Source organism: Panthera tigris, chromosome B2 (assembly GCF_018350195.1).
Source record: "Panthera tigris isolate Pti1 chromosome B2, P.tigris_Pti1_mat1.1, whole genome shotgun sequence".
Lineage (NCBI taxonomy): Eukaryota > Metazoa > Chordata > Mammalia > Carnivora > Felidae > Panthera > Panthera tigris.
In genome coordinates, this window is record NC_056664.1 from 52,896,120 (window position 1) to 52,917,011 (window position 20,892).

The window sequence follows — 20,892 nt, forward strand, 5'->3', positions numbered from 1 at the left end:
CTCAGTCAGTTAAACATCCGGCTTTGGCTCAGGTCGTAATCTTGCATTCATGGGTTCAAGAACTGCATCAGGCTCTGTGCTGACAGCTCAGTCTGGAGCCTGCTTCAGATTCTGTGTCTCCCTCTTTCTCTTACTCTCCCCCGTTCACGCTCTGCTCTCACTCTCTCAAAAATAAAGAAACTTTAAAAATAAATACATAAATACATAAATACATAAATAAATAAATAGAAGGACTTCTCAACCTCAGCATTATGGACATTTTGGATCAGATCATTCTTTATTGTGTGGAGGTGCTGTCCTGTCCATTGTAGAAGGTTTACCCTAGCATTTCCACCCACTAGATGCCAGGAGCACCCCATCTTCCCACCCTCACCAACTGTGACAGTCAAAAATGTCTCCAGAAATTGCTAAGTGTTTCCTGGGGGACCAAATCACCCAAGCTGAGAACCACTGAACTAGAACGCAAATCCTTGCACAGTGAAGAAATTTAAGCTATACTTGTGTACCTACGATCCTGTATACTTAGTAAAAGGTCATGAACCACCAAGTGTCCTCCTCTGCTATCCTGCTCTCAAGAGCCCATGAAATCTTCCCGAGTAGAAATTGTCAATGTACGTTCTGAAGTACCTCCACAGAAGAATCACAAATCTTAGAGTGGCAGGATCGGGAGATGATGTAAATATGAAGCTGACTGTGAACTGGAACGATGACAGCTTAACTAAATATATCCAAGTAGTGAAGGTGGCTAATGACATCGAGCAGGCTAGCTTCAGATGTTTTTGCAATGGAGTACAAAAATGTATATTCATAGCAGAACATTAGCAAAAGGTTGAATTATACATAATATATATATATATATATGTATATATATATATAAACACACACATATATAGGTATATAGATATTAATTTTTTCACATACATATAGGCATATGTGTGTGTGTGTGTATACATGCGAAAAAATTAATTCAAGTAAAGCATTTAGTACAGTGCCAGACACATGGTGAGTGCCCATTAAATGGGTAAGTGCTGGCTGCTATTCTTAGTAGCAGTAATACAGGCCCTGATAGTTTTATTTGTATTATTTAATTTATACATTTAAACATTTTAATGTTTAGGAATATTTCTTCTAGGACATGTCCCCCTCCCTGTTTCCCTGTCTCTCTGTCCCTCTCTCTCTCTCTCTCTCTCTCTCTCTCTTTGTCTCTCTCTCTCCCTCCTTCCCTCTCAATTGCTCTCTCCTTATAGAAAATTCCTACTCATCTCCAAAGGCCCAGCTCAAGGGTGCACCCCTCTCAGTGGATTCCCCTAAGGTCCCTCACCTTCCCACATGAAGAATTAATTTCCCCTTCATTTGTGTTTCCACAACACTTAGTGCATACTTACATCATAGTGCTTAGCACATTGTATCATAGTTATTAAAGTCTGTGTGCGGCAGGCCCACCACAGCCCCTGGCCCTCGGGCTGTGGGCTTTTGGGATTTTATTTACTCGGCCTCCTGTCCCTTGTGCTAGCTACATGGTAGGAGCTCAGCAAAAGCATGCCGACCTCAGCTGAATTATCTGGAAAATTCAATCATGTGGAAACCTCATTTCCCAATAATGCCAGATATATGAGGTGTGACTGAAGAGCAATGCCTTCTATATAGAATTTGGGGCTGTCAGCCTTATATGAAAAGATTAAATCAGTGAAATGATGCAAAGTGTGTTAACTTTTTAACCAAGAAAAATAAAAATCTGGATAAATATCAGAACACTCTGTTAAATTGCACACATTTAAATACAAGTAGGAATAAATGGGGGAGGTGGGAGATGGTAGAACTAGAATATATCATTTTAAGACTTTTAAGTCTTGCTAAGATAAATAGCTGTGAAAGAGATGACATAATGGGGCATTAAAAATTTTTTGATTCATTAATGCTGTCAAAAAATTCACAGACTAGATAGTTAATAGATCAGACAATGTCTTGTGTAGAAAACATATCTATAAAACATCAATCTGAATTACTTCAAGAATCCCACCACAACACTCCTTGATAATACGTTAGGGAAAGTAAGCCTTATATATTTAACACAGTGCATTCAACAATGCATATACATATATAAATATACATATACATATATAATACATATACATATACACATATATGCATTGTTGAATGCACTGCATTAAATAACACAATCTGTACCAGCTTTTTAATTGTTTTTGAGTTTAATTCAAAACACTAAGTAGGAGTGCCTGGATGGCTCAGTTGAAAGAGCACACAACTCTTGATCTTGGGGTCGTAAGTTTGAGTCCAACGTTGGATATAGAGACTACGTAAAGAAATACACTTTTTTTAATTAATTAATTTATTTTGAGACAAAGAGAGAGCAGGGGAGGAGCAGAGAAAGAGAGAGAAGCAGCTCAGAGATGTCAGCACAGAGCCCAACAGACATGGGGCTTGATCTCACAAAAACATGATATCATGACCGGAGCCAAAATCAAGAGTCCCACGCTTAACCACCTGAGCCACCTAGGCACCTCCTAATAAATAAAACTGAAAAAAAAATCTAGGTAAAACCTGTAAGTCTGAAGATAGAAGTTTTAAGAAGTGACCCCAGCTTTTAAATTGGCCAGAGGTACTGGTTTCTTTTCCTGTGCCCATTTTGGTTCTTGATCTAGGAAATATATAAAACCATAGATAATCAACACTAAACAAAATATAATAACATTTGAGTTTCAAAAGTACTTTTTAAAATTGAAATTCTTTCTGTTTTAACTGTGATCACATGATTTGTAAATTATTTTTAATCTATTCTTCCTCACCTTCACAGAGTTAAAGTCAAAGCTCTCTGTTGCAGAAAAACTTTCCTTAGTATAGAGGAAAAAATATATCTATTTCTTTATCTCTCTCCATATTCTGTATGGGAAAATTGCCTTCCATGGCTTAATTAAAAATAAGAGCTACTTATTGTTAAATGCTGGTGTTTTGTTTAGTTTCATTTTGATTTGGTTTTTGCCGGTCTCAACCTGGAGAAGTTTGGGAAGGCTATTTTGTAGAGAAATACGTAGCATAAAGTTGTTTCATTATTTTCTCTCCCTCTCAACTAGAATCATGTTTGTTTCTAATTATAAAAATAATGTTTGTTATAAAAAATTTCAAAAGTACACAAAAAGGTAAGAATTAAAATTTCAAGCCCACAAGTCTGCAATAAACACTTGGTGCTTCCCTCTGATCTGTTTTCCACATGAGTTTATTTTAAATTAGTATAATCATATATCATACTTTTAGTCAACTAATGTTATAATCTGAGAACCTTCCAGTGTTATCCAATATTTTTAAAACCCAATTTCTACTTGCTATATAAAGTATAGTATCTCTGTTTTTCAGAAAACAAAGTGTAACTTCTTACCTCCTGTTTAACAATGAACTGAAATATTCTCAATTTATGCAATTGCCAACACTAATACTGTAATAAACACTTATATGTGAATCTGTGTCCAATTTGTCTACATCTCTGATATTCCTGTAAAATAAATTCATAAATAAGTAATCTCCCATCTCCACCACTCTTCAGCAGTATTTTAAATAAGAGCTTTATTTATTTACCATTTGCTTTCAGAGACAGCTTCACTGGTGTTGCTAGCAAGTTGGGTGGTATTCATTTCATTATTAAATTTAAAAGCATACTAATTCCTTTTATATGAATCAAAGATCAGGTGATTTTTTCATGAAGTAAAGGCACCTGGCATCATATGACTTACTTGATCTTTACGTAAAAATAGGTGTCAGTAAATGGTAGCTATTATTATCATAATAACCACGTACTTTTGGTTAACCTATGTATGCCATCCTCTAAACCTAGTAAACTAGGTGCTCCTACTGAACTATATGAGTATATATTGACCAATGTATTTATAAAATATCAGCTATGGTCTTTGTACTGTGATAAGCACTAGTTCTTCCCAAATCATCTCAAATACTTTCATTGTTCTGAAATACTTATTATTACTTTTATTCTTTTCATATTTGTAAATGGAGACCCTAAGATATACAGCAATTTCCCCATAGGGAAATTCCAAACTCCATGCTGTTATTGCTATACATGACTATTTTCTGTGCTGGCTGAAATCCTACACAGACACCTGAAATATTCGAAGAATTACATGTACTGTTTGTATATCTTCCATCCCTTAAATCTATTTCTTTGGAACAAAAAGAAGAGTGCAAAACGTGACTCCTGGATGTATAGATAAGAACCTAGGACTGCATCTTCTTACACTGTAGATTAATGAACACCAAGTAATGGGTGAATGCCAATTTCAAAGAAAAAGAAAGCACTTTGCCAGAGATTCTCTCACCTGATCAATAGAATATAAAATTTAAATGTAGGGTATACGTGGGGGAATTTGTATATTTTGGATATTGAAAAAGATAATTGGCAAAAATAAAACCCACAGAAAATAATAAGTATAGCATAAACTTACAGGATGATTCAGCAACAATATGTGATAGTAGATTTCAAGTGTGTGAACTTGATAGAATGAATATGGAATTGAATTTACTGAATTAAATTTTAATAAATGCTATTCAGTAAGTTGGATGCCAATCTATTCAATCTATGCTATCCTAGAGTTCAGAATATCAAATACAAATATTTGAGAATATCAAATACAAATACAAATATTTGAGAATTGATCAATATATACATGTATTTTAGAAATCACTTTTCAAAGATGTAGGGAAAATATCAAGGACATTAGGAAATCCTGTGTCTTAGATTTAAATACATGTTAAAAGAAGTAAAGACTTAGCCAACTTATACCCAAGAGTACTGAAAAAGCATACAAATGTAGCTATAGAAACATTGATAGTAATATTTTTTAAATCATGTATAATTAGATAACAAACTTTCAAGATAAACAAATGTCCCATATTTAAAGAAATAGAAATTCTCAAAATTGTGAAGTCTGATAAAGTAAGCATCAACACCCATAAATATTCCCAGATGTGTTATTCATAAAAATCAGCATGGGTTCATCAGAAATGAATCTATAAACTATTATCGATAGTCTTTTCTATTATTCCTTTATTTTCATCACGTGTATTATGTCTTAAGTTATACAGTTCACATACTTAGAGGTGAAAGAAAGCTAAATGGATGGCTGGTTCAATGGATAACATTCAAAAATATCCTGAGCAGACAGAACAATAGACCTAATTAAAGGTTAGGACATCAAATTGTGATCATTGTAAAAGTCTGTATTTAGATTCACATAATCAATAAGTATATTCTAGAGGTAGAGATCTGGCATACCAGTGGTTCCTGTAAAAACCACTTGGGTGGTTATGAAATAACCAACTACAAATTCTGTGTGCATAACTATTGTGAATGACAAAAAATAGAGACAATTCAAGCATTTTGAGATATGTTAATGGAGTATTATCCCAATCATGGACAATAGTAATTTGAAAACTAATTCATATCAAGCAAATTAGTGCTGAGGATTAAAAAAAAAGAAACTACTTAAGACACTATCCTTTCTTGGGGCGCCTGGGTGGCTCAGTCGGTTAAGCGTCCGACTTCAGCTCAGGTCACGATCTTGCGGTCCGCGAGTTCGACCCCCGCGTCGGGCTCTGGGCTTGCTTCTGATTCTGTGTCTGGAGCTTGCTTCTGATTCTGTGTCTCCCTCTCTCTCTGCCCCTCCCCCGTTCATGCTGTGTCTCTCTCTGTCTCAAAAATAAATAAACGTTAAAAAAAAATTAAAAAAAAAAAAAAGACACTATCCTTTCTTTAAGGAGCTCACAATCCAAATGTGGGAACAAACATAGAAAAACAGAATTATAAATAAAATATTTGTTAGTTACAGAAATATAATTAAATAATACATGGAGTATTATCTTAAATTCTAATCACTTAATTTTAAGGCGCCATCATTATTTAGTACTAAAAAAATAATGTAGTATGCCAGGCTCTGTCTCTAACAACAACAACAAAAAACTTAGTATACTCATTATTTTTTAATTTTTAAAAAATATTTTAATGTTTATTATTTATTTTTGAGAGAGAGAGAGAGACAGAGTGTAAGCAGGGGAGCGGCAGAGAGAGAGGAGACACAGAATCCGAAGCAGCTCCAGGCTCCAAGCTGTCAGCACAGAGCCCAACTCAGGGCTCAAACTCACGAACCACGAGATCATGACCTGAGCTGAAGTCAGACACTTAACCGACTGAGCCACCCAGGCGCCCCTTAGTATACTCATTTTATAAATGAAACCGCTGGATTGAGATTTAAATAAACAACCGAAAACTCACCCACAGACAAATAGCTAGTAAGTGTTAGAGTTAAGAAAGGAACACAAATCTTTCTGCCATGGAATTACTGCTCTCAAAATAAGATCAGCACTTAATCAAAGTATGTCCTGCTGAACCAGTGTTTCATGGGCATTAAGTATTATGCATTCAAAGGAAAAGATTCCATAATGAGATAATTTTGAAGAAGACTAGGTTTCCTTACTTATAAAGCCTTTCTAAGACTTTAATATATCATGTGCATTGTGAATCTACTAGAGAAAGGTCTAGCAGGTAGGATTTTCAAATGCATTTAACCTCAGAAGCTTTTTATTCTTTTTTCTCCGTTGAGTATTGTGAGGGACCAATGTCCCACTGAACATCCATTGGGAACTCTGGCACTCTCCAAAACCAAGAAAAATCTAAATGTCAGGGATTAGAAATTTTCAAGGAGAGGGAGGAGCCTTGGAGGGGACAAGATAGCTGTCTTTAAATATCTCATCAAAGAAAGACATACTATTTCACCAGAGGGATGATCTAGATCTAATAAATGGAAACAGATTTCACCTTAACATTTCACTGTTGCACTATATGCTAACTAACTTGGATGTAAATTTTAAGAAATAAAAAAAATTAAATAAATAAATAAATAAATAATCAATGAGAATTGGAAAAACTACATATGAGAGCTGTCCAACAAAAGTGGCTAATCACCCATGAAGGTTTTACCCAAGAGATTTCTTCACTGGATGAAAGGTCAGACAACTCTGCTAAGCTTTCTTTTCAACTCTTCTATTTGATGGTTCATTTGCAGTAATTATCAACTGAAGTTTTCATATATTTTGTATTTCAGACTATCTGTCCATTTTTTGCAACATTTTGAATTAACCATTTTGTAGACAGAAGAAATACAGGTTAATGGGCAGAATGTTGCAAATATAGTGCCTTACATCAAAATACACATAACAACACACATATAATTTACATCCATGCCAGTGAGAAATAAAGGGTCTCTTCTCCAACTTAAAAAAAAACAGCAAGTGATTTAAATCATTTCAATTATAAATTTTGTGTGTGCTGACTAAAACGAAAGTTTTCTCATTTACAAAAGGAGACAAGGGGACTGGAAAGCAAATATGGGGGAAGCATGGGACCATCCAGTGCACAGATTGGTGTTAGGAGGAAGGAGAAGCTGGGGAATGTGGAAGGCACTCTTCAGATCCATTACTTTTACTTTCAATGTGTCTACACCTGGCTTTGAATGTCATTACACCCAAAGAAAACATAATATGATAGATCACATGATTATCAATGGATTTAACTACAATTCATTTGCTAGCATAGTAAGTTAGACATAGAGTTGTTACCTATTAGTGTATTCCTTGATGATCTGATATATGCTAATCTTAATTGTTTCATTTTCAAATCGACTATTACTCTGGTCCTTGTATATCCGGAATTCAGCTGCTGTCACTGCTTCCCCATGAGGAATTTGAGTCAGATCAAACCTGAATTCTTTGTAATGCCTTCGCTGGTGAGAAAAATCCTTGTCTCTTTCAACTGGAAAAGAAAAAAAAAAAGGGAAGGAAAAAAGTTAATCCTTTATAAAATATGGAAATTAATGGTAAATTCCCCTGCTTTGAAGATGAAAACAAGCAAGTAGGATATTATAAAACTGGGAAAACACTGGAACCGCAGGCTCATACATGTTTCCAGTTGAAGGAAATTCCACAAACCAACAACCTTTATTTCAAAAGCAATATAACCTCTGTGGTTTCATACAAATTCTTGGATCCTAACTAGAAAGGGTACCCAAAAATGTTTTTAAAAGCTAAGGTTGTAAAATGATTACTACTATTTTATCAGGTACCAGAACACAGAGGGGTTCATACAGGAATTAGGGATATGTAATAGAAACCCCCAGGGTTCCAGGTGAAGTCAGTGATGAGATTTAGCACAGCTGAGGGAGGAAAATAGCAAGGAGGACTGAGAAATTGCAGGAGCATAAGAACTATGTTTATGACATTGCAAAGGTCAAGTAAATAAAGTAAATTCATGTTCACGAGAGGGATTATTTCTAAAATGCCTTCCCCAGAATTTTTTTTTTCTCCTTTCAGCAAATGAAATGTCCTTCTTTTGTTTAAAAAAAAAAAAGCACTTTTATCACTTCTTATACATTGTTTGGTATAACCTCCTTATCCATGGGGCAGCATAAAGCCTTCCAAAGACTTCTGTCTGTTCTTACTCAAAATAGAGAGGAAAACATATTTCCCCCCTTCAGCAACCTTCCCACCAAGTGAAGTCAGAGAACTTTTCCTCTTGGGAACATTATGGAATGTTGAAGAATTCGGGTAGTAAGTGTGAGGCATATTATTATATAACCTGGCTTTGTAAAATAGTATATTATTTGATACTATACCCACTGAACACCAAAAACCTTCGTAAGAAATTATCTATGCGAAGGACTCATTTTTAGTAATGCACTATCATGTGGTGGAGTTATGTTTCTCAGTATTGGTAGCTTGCTCAAAATCTCTCTGTTATCTAAGATAATATATAGGTCAGGATCACAAAAATTACACTGCAAAGCACTGGGCACAAGGTGCCTCACAACCACAGCCTATAATAATACTTCTACATATTTCCAGTGATGTGTTCTATTGCTAAACTTTTGTTACAAGAAGATAAAAAATGGGTAAGTTGCGTAAATGAACTCCTAAGTTTCAAAAATTGCAGGAAGATAGGAAAATATCTTTAGGTGCATCATTGAAATCATGTCAACGCTGCTGTAATTATGTGAAACTTGGGGGTCCTAAACAAGAGGAAGGATTAAGATTAAGGAAAAGATAAGAGGGTCACGACCAACCAGGAATGAGGGTGGAGGCCATGGCTGCTAGAACTCTGAGTTCCAGGACCAGATGGGTTCCATGTCTAGAGGAAGCTCATGACAAAGGAATGCATGATTCCTGGCCTTCATCCTTCGAAACAATCTTCAGCTTATTTTCCCCAGGAGTAGGAGGCCGTTTAGGAGGGCAGAGAGCTCATCTCCACCTCCACCTCCCATACCTAAGCCATCAAAGAAAAATATAATCTACACCTGGCCCCGGGAAGCTTGACAAGAACAGTGTTCTGGCAGTCGGGCACATGCTGACACCATCTCAGCATGAAGTTTTGTTTTGTTTTGTTTTGTTTTTTTAGGTATCACTATCTTGGTCCTAAGAGAGGTCTGCTCCCAGGAAGATCAGTAATCAGCTTCTCACTAAATAAGGAAGACAATCCCATTTTTAGGATGCTATTTTGGTCCATAATTTAAACTTCTCCGTCTAACCTTCTGCTGGCAATAGCTTAGACTGGTATGAACATATCTCCCCCTGTTCTGTTTGTCCATCCTCCTGACTCAGGTACGTGAGAGGGAATGCGTAAGGGTAGAAAATGCCTACAAACTGGATGTCTAATAACTGAAAGTGCCTTAAAACTTGCCATATTAAAACTTGCCAATTGGGCGCCTGGGTGGCTCAGCCCATTAACCAGCCAGCTTTGGCTCAGGTCATGATCTCATGGTTCATGAGTTTGAGCCCCACGTTGGGCTCTCTGCTGACAGCTCTGAGCCTGGAGCCTGCTTCGGATTCTGTGTGTCCTTCTCTCTCTGCTCCTACCCTGCTTGCTTTCTGTCTCTCTCGCTCTCTCTCAAAAGTAAACAATAAAATTAAAAAGAAAAAAAAAAAACTCGCCACAACTTTTGTTTACAAAGAACTAAATTTAATTCACTACAAACTTATTCTTTCCTGATCCTCATATTTGGGCACCGTTCTAAACATTTCATTCATATTAACATATTATACTTTGTAACAACCAAAGAGGTATGTTCTATGATTATCTCTACTTTGAAGGTAAAAAAAAAACTGAGGAGGCAGAGAGAATAAAGACCAAAGAATATGAATTCAAGTAGTTGAGGCCACCAAGCTATGTTCTTATGCAGCTTCTGCTTGTAGATTATTACCGTGTCCTAATTTATTAAGTATTTATGCTTTACTAGAGATCTGAAATCTCATATTCACAAGTCCAAAATCCAAAAAGCTCTGAAAACTGAATGTTTAACTTCAAGTTAGTTTGGCAGGAGAACTGGAAATTAGCTGATTTGAGGCAATTTAAAGTCTCTATTTATCCCACTTTCTATAAATATTTACTGCTTTGCTACAGAAATGTTCATGTGTTTGACTAGGTTGCACTGTTCCAGACTCTGCTTGAGGACTTCCATATTTTATGATGTATAAACCAACCAGCTATTCAAAAACGTATTTTTCTATTCTTAAAGTCAATATTTAAAATTCTAAATAACAATCATCATGCAATTTTTCATTAACAACCATTTTTGTATTTGAAATTTAGACCAAAGAAATTATAGTCCTAGAAACAAGGCCTGAGACACAGGTTAGCATCCAATCTAAAGCACACACCTGCATAATGCAGGTAAGTATTGAATTCATATTATGTAAAGTCATCTACTGTTTTGGAATCCCCTGTGAGATGTTAGTATAATAAAGTGGAAAGCTAGAATTTCAGCTGTTATTATAAAATTTCAGTTTTCTAATCCAGGCTATTTAACCTAACTCCTTAAGGAGGCAAATTTTCAAAGAGTTTAATAAAATTTTATATTAAATATACCACACAAAATAAAGTTGCAGTGCAGATTTGTCCAATGACTCAAATTCCTATATCCTATTGCTTTGAATTATAATTGCACTAGTAAATTCCATGGGACATGTTGGAGTGAATAATGGAATAAAACTTATATTTATATAGCTTTGCACTCCTAATGATGCTCACAAATATTCACAAGGTAAGCTCAGTTACCTCAAAGAGCAATCCTAGGGAGGTGTGAAATATTAATATCCCTAATTTAAGAATAAGAAATTGGGTGATGACAGCTAGGCGGTAACAGATGTCTGTCTTCTAAAGCTCATTATAAATCTTTGTTCAATGTCCATACCACCTACATAATGACATCCCACAGTTCCGTACTTAGAGACTAGTTCATAGCTAGTATATTTACACAATGTTTCTCAGCAATCAAGGATTTGATCAACAATAGTTAATTAGCATCTAACACAAAGAATGCTTGATCCAAAGAAATCTTTCAATAAATACTAAATGAAAGATTATATGAATGGATCAAAATCTGGCTCTGTTCACTAAGTATCATCCTGCTGCATTACCCGATGACAAAAGACATGATAATTTCTTTAACTCTCATTTGTTTGGCACATATTTGTCTAATCCTTATAACCTTACTTATGTTTGTAAGTTTCTATAACTTGCCCAAGAGCCCACAATATATAATTGGGAGAGAATAGATTTCATTCCACAGCCAAGATTTCAGTTCCTCATCCCTCAACAACACAACACTGTATTTATTTGTTTTTTTCTGGATGTGGTTTTGTTTGTTTTATCTCATTATTACTCAGCAAAGTTGATCTTTCAATGCTCTCATTCTTCTCTGTGATGCTCCTACTTAAGAGGATGCCATACTTTCTGGAATCTGCTCATGCTTCTAGAACTCAGTGCCTCCAATATTTATCTGGGTAAATACTGTATTATATTCACTTATTTAATATTGATTCCATTTCTTATCTGAGGAGTTTTTACGACTAAACAAGTGATTGTATTCATAGCTTGAATTAATATTATATAACATCTATATTAATATGCAAGCTCATTCTTTTACTACAACCTTACTTTAAAATAATTGTAACTCACCAGCTGGATCCCTCCATACTCCAACTTTTTCTCCACCAGACCTACCAGCAGAATAACTTTCTCAAACAGGTTGAAAAAGAACATACAGTCACGTTTTATATCCCTTAAGTGTAAGCTTTTTGTAAGAGATGTCCTTGCCTTGTTCATATTTGATGATTTGAGTAAAAATTAAGCATTATTTCACCATATATTACAATGTGCTACAACCCACTGCAGTTATAAATGTCTTGGAAAGCTTAAAAGATAAGCAAGTAAACAAGAAAAAAATCACAAAAATATATACATCTTTTGTTTTTTATTCATATTGTGTTAAATATTTTGTCCTTTCAATATGCATTTTAATTTATATATTATATCAACTAAATACTATGAGTTTCCTTAATCACCTTTATTATCATTTCTAATAAAATCTGTATTACCAGATTAAAAGATGTAAGACTCCATAAAATCATAATTACATTCCTCTCTGGTAGTAGAAAAGACTCTCTTAATTACTAGACAAACAGAAAACAAATGGAAAAACAAAAAGGAAGACAAGAGGGTTAGCTCATCGAAAGAAGACCCAGATTTGTCAAAGGGGATAGAATGACACATGTTAAAACATACTGAGGTCAGGAGGTTGACCCTTTTCTCTAGTGAAGACCATTCCTTTTTCTCTTACCATAGATACCATTTCTCTCATGTGAAGTGAAAAAGAGAGTTTGGGAATAAACTTAAGTAGATTTAAAACACACCTCCTGTATCAATCAATTCACCTATGGGAATTGCATTTAAAAAGAGAACACAATGACCTGCCCAGACTGCTATGTTCATATCTGCTTATATATCTAACAAGGTTCATAGGCTGTATTTTCAGCCATATGTACATTACACTAATGCCACACTCTCTTTATGATACATGCTTGTTTTGAAGATTGTTAACTGTAAGCCGATGAATATCACCATAAAAGTGAAATAAGGCCATCAATATTGGACTGTTTATTTATTTTTTATTTTTTATTTTTATTTAAGATGATGGTTGCCAACAGTTCTGTCTACAAAAATTAAAGAGTTGCTGTACTGCATATATATATGTTATAGCATAATATATATATTATTATATTATATGTCATATAATTATACATTATATATTATATATATTATATAATATGTTATGTATTATACATATATGTTATATATGTAATGCATATATATGTTATAACATATATAACATATATATATATATGCAAACTCAGAGAAAATAAACCATCAATAAGTCAGCAAAATTTAGAAGGGTTATCACACAAAATACAATCATAATGATGGTGAATAATCGCTTTCAGGAAGCAGGTTTTTGAATATTGCAAACATTTCCATCTATGCGAACTACCAAGAGCAACTGAAAGCTCACCAACACTGAGAGAACCAAAGAATCAATTTATTATTACCATTTGGTTTTAAAAAGTGGCAACATCAAAGCACACAAAAGGTAGAATATGAATCCAAAGAGTCACATTCTATAATTAATGGGCTGACAGTAAAAAGAAACAGACTGCCTTATATAAGCACCAAACTACATTCTCAATGCTCTAAATTGCTAACGTTTTGCAGATTAAGCTTCTTGTGTTTAAAGACAGCCACTGAAACCTTTTATTGCTAAGATACAACTGAACAGAAGTTAATGACTGATTGCAGTCTTTCTTTTTTCCAAACAGACACCTCTCTGAATGTCTTTATCATTAATAGAAATTGTATAGAAATGTCCCAATTAAAGATTTTTATGTCTACAACATCTGGAGAATATAATTAATTAACAGAGGATTGAAGTTTTATCTATTCTGTGATGTATCTGCAGTCTTAAGGAGATGCATTCATGGGCAACCAGCCTTAATCTCCCACACAAGGGCTATAACTTGGAAGACACAAATAGAATCAGTAGCTGCAAGACAAAGATAGCATTCTCCCAGGAGCCTAGCCAGCTGTTGAAAGAGTACAGATCATTGTTTGCTGCTGAGTGCAAAAAATCATTAAGAGATTACTCATAGAATTATTACTTATCTGTGCTGCATTTTAAAGTTAAAGGGGAAAAAAAACAAAGATAACATGTGACTACCAAGATATATCACTTCACAAGACATCCTTCACTGACTAGTCCATTGAGAAACATAAACTTGTCCTATAAAGGCCTATTCATTGATCAGTGAGTGCACATGTACATGTTCCTTTAAATGGATAACCATTCCGGAGAGTATGGTAAACTCCAGATGCCAGAAACCCTAAGAGCCTCTTGACACCCCAGTCATGTTTGACCTGAAGGAGAGAAAACTGTCCCCCTGAATGTGCTGTTTCAAAGAACAGTTTCAATGGACTTTCAAGTGTTCTGTAGTTAAAATACTCTTACTTGTACTCATAAATGCTTCATAAATAGTTTTATAAAGAAGGAAAAGAAAGGTGAGATGGTTAAATATTTTAAATATCTTAATGAAATGCCTAAACAAATTGATTCCTGAATCAATTTCAAATACATGCGATTTTGAAATTTACAAAATTTAATTAATGGCCCAATATGTAAATATTATTTTGCTTTACAAAATATAAATGACTTAGGAACAGAAAGAATTCAGTCTTGTATGAAGACAGCTTTAGAACACAATGAAGATGGTACCATGCTCTACTTGGCTTCAGATTGGATGAGCCCAGCATTCAGCCCTTGGTGGTTATTAGAATGCTATAATGATAACCCTTTACATATCAAGCATTGGCATGAAAACGGATATATTTAATAAAAATAAATAAACAATAACAAGTAATTTCTGATTTCATAAAAGCAATATATATCAAATTTTTGGTCCTTCTCCTTTATTGGATGCAGTCCATCTCTTGGCTGTCAGATGGCTGCTTTTCTTTCTCATCTTCCACACATACTCATTTTGATTATCCTAAAACTAGCTACCGTGCTACTGCTCCATTTATTCAATCCCAAAATATTTATTGAATAACTATTCTAGGTCAAGCCCTAAAAGATACGGAGATATAAGAATAAAAGAGATATGAGCCCATGATAAGGAAGACAGACACAGAAAAGTGCAATTGTGATACAATTGTGTTGAGGCTTCCAGGGATAAGTGTAATATAAGGCAGAATAATGAAGGAAGGAACAACACATTGTATAGGAGACTTCAGGAGGAGATCATTTTGAGCTTGGTCTTAAAGAAGTTTTGCCAGATAAAGGGTTCATATAGATGGAAAGAGATTTGGGAGCTTATAGCCAAAGAATGAACAATAAATAGTTTGTTGTCATTGCACAATATGGAATCTGAGCATAAGCAGTGCAATACGAGGAGTGGTAAGAATTTACTGGGAACAGATCAGTTTTTCACTATTCCCATTCTCAATGATGCATTCTGTATTCTAATAACCAAAGACAGGAAATTATTTTTTTGTAATCAATATCACAGGCAAGTGTATAGTCGACACTTTTGAAAGAAAGTTGGATGAATTAATGATTCCTCAATAATCCCCTTCCTTTCCTAACTTGATAGTTTTCCTCACTTTTTCCTCTAACTAAAATGCATTCCCTACTTTCAGAGCTCCAAATCCTACGTCTGCTTAAAATCTCCATTTCCAGTGCCACAAATACTACTTTGAAATGTTCTGTCCAAGTTAATTTTTCCTGCTGGAGACATTTTCAGTACCTGTGCACTTTTTCTGTACCTCCCTTTTGATAATGGGCACGACAGAATGCCATACTTAAGAGTGCTGGATTTGAAGTAAAAAAACAAACAAACTTGAATTCCATTTAATTTACTTAACTTACTAAAGAGTGTGGTATTAGGAAAGTTATTCAACATCGCTATGCCTTTATTTATCCATCTTTAAAATGGAGGTCGATAATAAAAGGCAGTGTGTTGTAAAGGTTAAATGATATTTGAGAGAGTCTTCGTGTAGGTGTCTGCAACACAGCAAATTCTCAGAAAGTGGTAGCTATCATATTAGTAACTTTCCACTTGCATTGTAATTATTACATCACCATGTAAGTACCCCAGGGGTGAGATACTTTAGAGAAATATGCATATTTTCTTTTTGTTCTGTTTGTTATCTTCATATTCCTGCACAAACCCCCAAACATGACTTTTTTCTATAGCAAATGGTCAATAAAAGTTTAATGATAGAAAACTGCTACCTGTCCTAAAACACAACCATTTTGATCATCAGAATGTCAGTATGTTTCCCTGGAATATAGGTATATTCATAAATGGAATAAATATTATTGGTTTTTTAATTTGTTCAGTAGTGTTAACAAAAAACTTCAGGCTAGAGCTAGATTTTTATAAGGGTGGATGGATAGAAAATAATTGTGTTTACTTGATACCTTGTTTAGATGTTTCACATCTATGAGGTAGAGAACACAGCTGCACATAATTTGATGTTCACATATTGCCCATTAGTCTAATAAAATTTGCTGGTTCTGACGCATCTCCTCTTTAAGGGAGTCTGACAGTCACTTAGTTCTTTTTATCCCTGAGGATCAACAATGCATCCTAAACACAGAAAATATTTTGTTATGGTTTTTATTATAAGCTTTTTATACCAGAAATTATTAATGGGAACTTAAAACAAATGTTCATCTTTTGTGGGTTAGATATTATATTAAATTTCAAAAATTAGTTGATAGTTAAAACAGAAGATAATACCTGATTAATTCACTTATTGTAATGAAAAATGATTATTTAATAACAAGTGAATATATTTAGTATATTAATAACAGATTTCAATCACACTGTGTACAAATATTTGAGAAAAGTTTGTGTTTGCCTGTAAGAAGTCAACATAAAAGCCCAGCTGTCTGATAATCACCTTTTGGTAAATATTTAGTTCACATGTTTTCTTTACTAGAAAAATCTGTGGGTTTTATAGATTGTCTGGCAGCTAGAGGTCAACCATTCTAATCTCACCAGATTTCACTGAATGGCCTTGCAAATTCTTCTGTTCCATCAGTAAAATAAAACAGTCCATTTTTAACCACCTGAAGGTGATAGAGGTTACAGTAAGTGCATATACAGCAAAGAACCTTCCTTTACGTCTTGAATACAATGAAATGATAGTTTATCTAGAGTGAATACTTGTGGTTATCTGACAAAAACAGGTCAAAGGTTTTGTGAGTTTTCTTCTGAAATTGTTCGGTGCCTTCTCTAATGACTGATAATTGAAAACAGAGATGGGAACTATACAATGTGGTGGGTGACAGATAAGCAGTAGATTAATGCCAATACTTGGTTAGGAGACACTAAAAGGTCAGGAGTTACAGGAATTAGCTATTGTGCTACTGTGACAAGACAGACATCAAAAGTCTATTACCCCTTCAACAGCCCTTCCCCAAGCCTGAAATCTATTCTCACTTCCTTTGATTGTAATTAAGAGATAATTTTTATGTCATTATATATACAATGCCAAACTGAAGCCACTCGCCCTAAGTGTACCAAATAGTTAGAGTTTCAATATGTTTATTTACATAATGGATATCTTTTTCATAGCATACTTTTAATGTATTCAGTGCTTATTTTGGAGAATTTTAGAAACATTTTATCCAGCAAAAAGTAATTATATTTAATGGGAAGAAAGAAAAGCTTGAATAAATTTGTTTGGAATTTCTCTGTGGAGGAAAAATGAAGGCTAAAACAGAGTTTGCATAGCGTGAAAGATATGAGAATTTTTTGTAGCTGAACATATAAATGTCTTTCTCAAATTAAGTACTTTAAATTCTAAATTGGTATGATACCTTTAATAAGGTTCACTCAAGTTCAATCTGTGGTTTGGTATGTCATTTTGAAACAAAAGCAAACTATAAATTGTTTCCGCCAATAGGGTTTCATCAGTGAAATTTGGTGCATTCAAAGAGGTCACGGAGAAATGTGGTTGTATTTAATGACATATAAAGTTATTAGAGACATAATTACCTGGTTTTATACATTTTTAAGAAGGATAGAATGATATATAAAAATATATCACATATAGGCTCTATAATTAATATAATGGTAGCTGATCTATTCGGCAAGGACCACAAGTGGCCATTGGTGCCCACGTTTATTTCCTACGAAGTGTTTATTTGCTGTCTGTCTCCCTGACTAGATTTTAAGCTTGACAACAGCAACACTTTAGCTTGGCTCATTTTTGTATAGTCACCTCCTAGCTCAATCTCTGGTACACAGTGGGTATTCAACATACATGTGGAATGAACGAATACAGGAATATGCATCAGGTTCTGGTTCCTTTTTTTTTTTTTTTTTTGGATGGTTGGTTGGTTGGTTGTTTCAGGAGGGAGAATATACAGGTCCTGTTAATCCAACTTAGCCAAAAGCAAAACCCCTCAGCCACTTATTCTTAAATGAGCCCTGCCCATATTACAAAACAGTATTGTTCCTAATGATATATTCCTTTTTTCCTTTCTTCTCTGAAAGGAATTCAAATAAATAATGATAACTTAGACAGAATCTTAATGTCATATATTTATTTTCAGTTTCCACTAGCTACTTTAAAACTTAAAAATATATGCTAGACTATTAGAATCTCTATGATCCTTAAATAGTATATTACTCTTGAAGAAGGAGAGGAAGATCATAGAAAAATTAAATAGCATTGCTCTTATTTTATGGTTATTAATAAAATTGTATTTAAAATAATTAGAAGAATGAATCATGTGTCATAGAAGGTAATATTTATGCAGTTTTTGATATAACGGTGAGTTATATGAATCTATACATTGTATTAAAAGATGTTTTCTATAATTGGAGACCTACTTCAGAACATGTGTTAGATCTAATAAAAGATGTAACAGGTGCCAAAATCAATAAAGAAATCATACGATCTTCCCACATTTATTGAATGAGACCACACTGTAATTAGAGTCAAGGGATCCTTAGCGGTCTCAGATCACAGAGCATTCATATGAAGAATCTCATATTTTGGTTGATCTGGTTTCACACTCCTGGGCTTTTCCTTTGTATTGGGATTTCAGGTCAACCACAAAACTCAGAGCAAAATTCATCACTGAGCAGTATGTGGTTTTGAGTTCAAACTATACAAATCCTGCAAGTTTCTTAAGATGCACACCCAGAATAAACAATAAGTCTTCTGAGATCCAAGTCAGACTATCTCATTTTAGATTCAAATTTAACAACTTCCTGAGTCTCCAATCCAATTGTATATTAATTATCAGATGGCCTATTTTCTAATATTTTTGTTGCTAAAACATTGACATGTTCTTCATATTACTTAATAATCCATCCAACTAACCCATATGCACTTTTACATAAAGGACCAAATTCAGCAACAGGAAAAGCTAAGGGTCAACCTTATTTAAACCACATATTAAATGTGGCTCAGTGTGTTAAGAGTCTGACTCTTTATTTAGGCTCAGGGCGTGATCTCACAATCCTGAGATCAAGCCCTGCATCAGGCTCTGCTTGGGGCATGGAGCCTGCTTAAGATTGCCTCTCTCCCTTTCCCTTTGCCTCTCTCTCTCTCTCTCTCTCTCTCAAAAAAGAAAAAAAAAAAACAATTATTACTAAAAATGTGTGAGGGTTAAAATAAGGATCCTTGAGTATTAGAAGTTTAAGGAGATGGATTCTTAGATTGTTCTCCACATCTGTGCTGTTCAGTGATTGCTTTTCCCCACTGAGCCACAGTTTGGAAGTTTTCGGAGAGGGGAAATGGTGGCATCAACAAACACAATGAGAGTGGGATAGGATACTAGAAACACAGGAACTAGACAAACTTATGCATAATGACAGCTGAGTTCCCAGGCCTCTTCTGCCATTTGATTCCCAGAATGTTTGACAGCCAGGCTTGTGCCCTTCAGAAAAGAGAATGAAAGAGTCCTCTCACTGAAATCTGACCATTCCAGAAGTAGGAATAAGTCTCCATAAAATGGCAAAGCAAGAGTATCTTGAAGAGAAAATTATACTAACAATTTCTACCCATATGCATAAAGCTTCTAATCAGCTTTTTTAAGAGTTTATTTTTTAGGGGCGCCTGCGTGGCTCAGTCAATTAAGCATCTGGCTTTGGCTCCAGTTTGTGAGTTCAAGCCCCACATCAGGCTCTGCTGACAGCTCAGAGCCTATAGCCTGCTTTGGATTCTGTGTCTCCCTCTCTCTGCCCCCCTCTGCTCATGCTCTGCCTCTCTCTGTCTCTCACAAATAAATAAATGTTTAAAAATATTTTAAGGGTTTGTTTTTTTAATTAAAAAAAATGTAGAGAGAAAGAGAGTGCAAGCAGAGGAGAGGGGCAAAAGGAGAGAGAGAGAGAGAGAGAGAGAGAGAGAGAGAGAGAGAATCTTAAGGAGGCTCCACACAATGTGGAGGGTGATGTGGGGCTCAATCCCATGACCCTGGGATCATAACCTGAGCCAAAATCAAGAGTCTGATGCTCACAACCAGTTGAGCCACCTAGGCACTCCCCTAATCAACTTTTTAATCTTTCACTGTTACCTAAGAGCAGAGAAACAAAAAGATCACTAGATATCTGAGAAAATTCTCTACCTGCAAATATAGAGACAAAGTAGCTCTTTAAAATAGGAACTTGAAGGAACTTAAAAATAAAGCAAACCACTAAAATCCTACCATAATATCATTTGAGAACTAAGAGAAGGTATTACATTCATGAAACAAGAAGAAGATGCTATATAAAACAACAACAACAACACATTCATTGCTAAACATCTCTTGGAAATAAAGCTAAAATCCATCTGAGTTTGAAATATTAAGTTGAAAAATTCTTCATAAAGGAGAGAAATTAATCAAAGTCAAAGGAGCGGAAAACAGAAGAGAAGGACTGAACAAAAAAAAAAAAAAGGAAAGAACACAAAGGATTAATCCAGAATTGGTC

General features: G+C 34.7%; 1 protein-coding gene across 1 annotated transcript in view; it reads right to left on the minus strand.

Annotated features, from left to right (window-relative positions):
• Positions 1 to 20,892, minus strand: part of BMP5 (bone morphogenetic protein 5) — a 113,444-nt gene that overhangs the window by 48,724 nt on the left and 43,828 nt on the right. Inside the window, exon 2 of the mRNA XM_007095542.3 lies at positions 7,639 to 7,831. Within this exon, the coding sequence (XP_007095604.1) occupies positions 7,639 to 7,831 (193 nt within the window). The remainder of the gene's footprint in view (positions 1 to 7,638; positions 7,832 to 20,892) is intronic.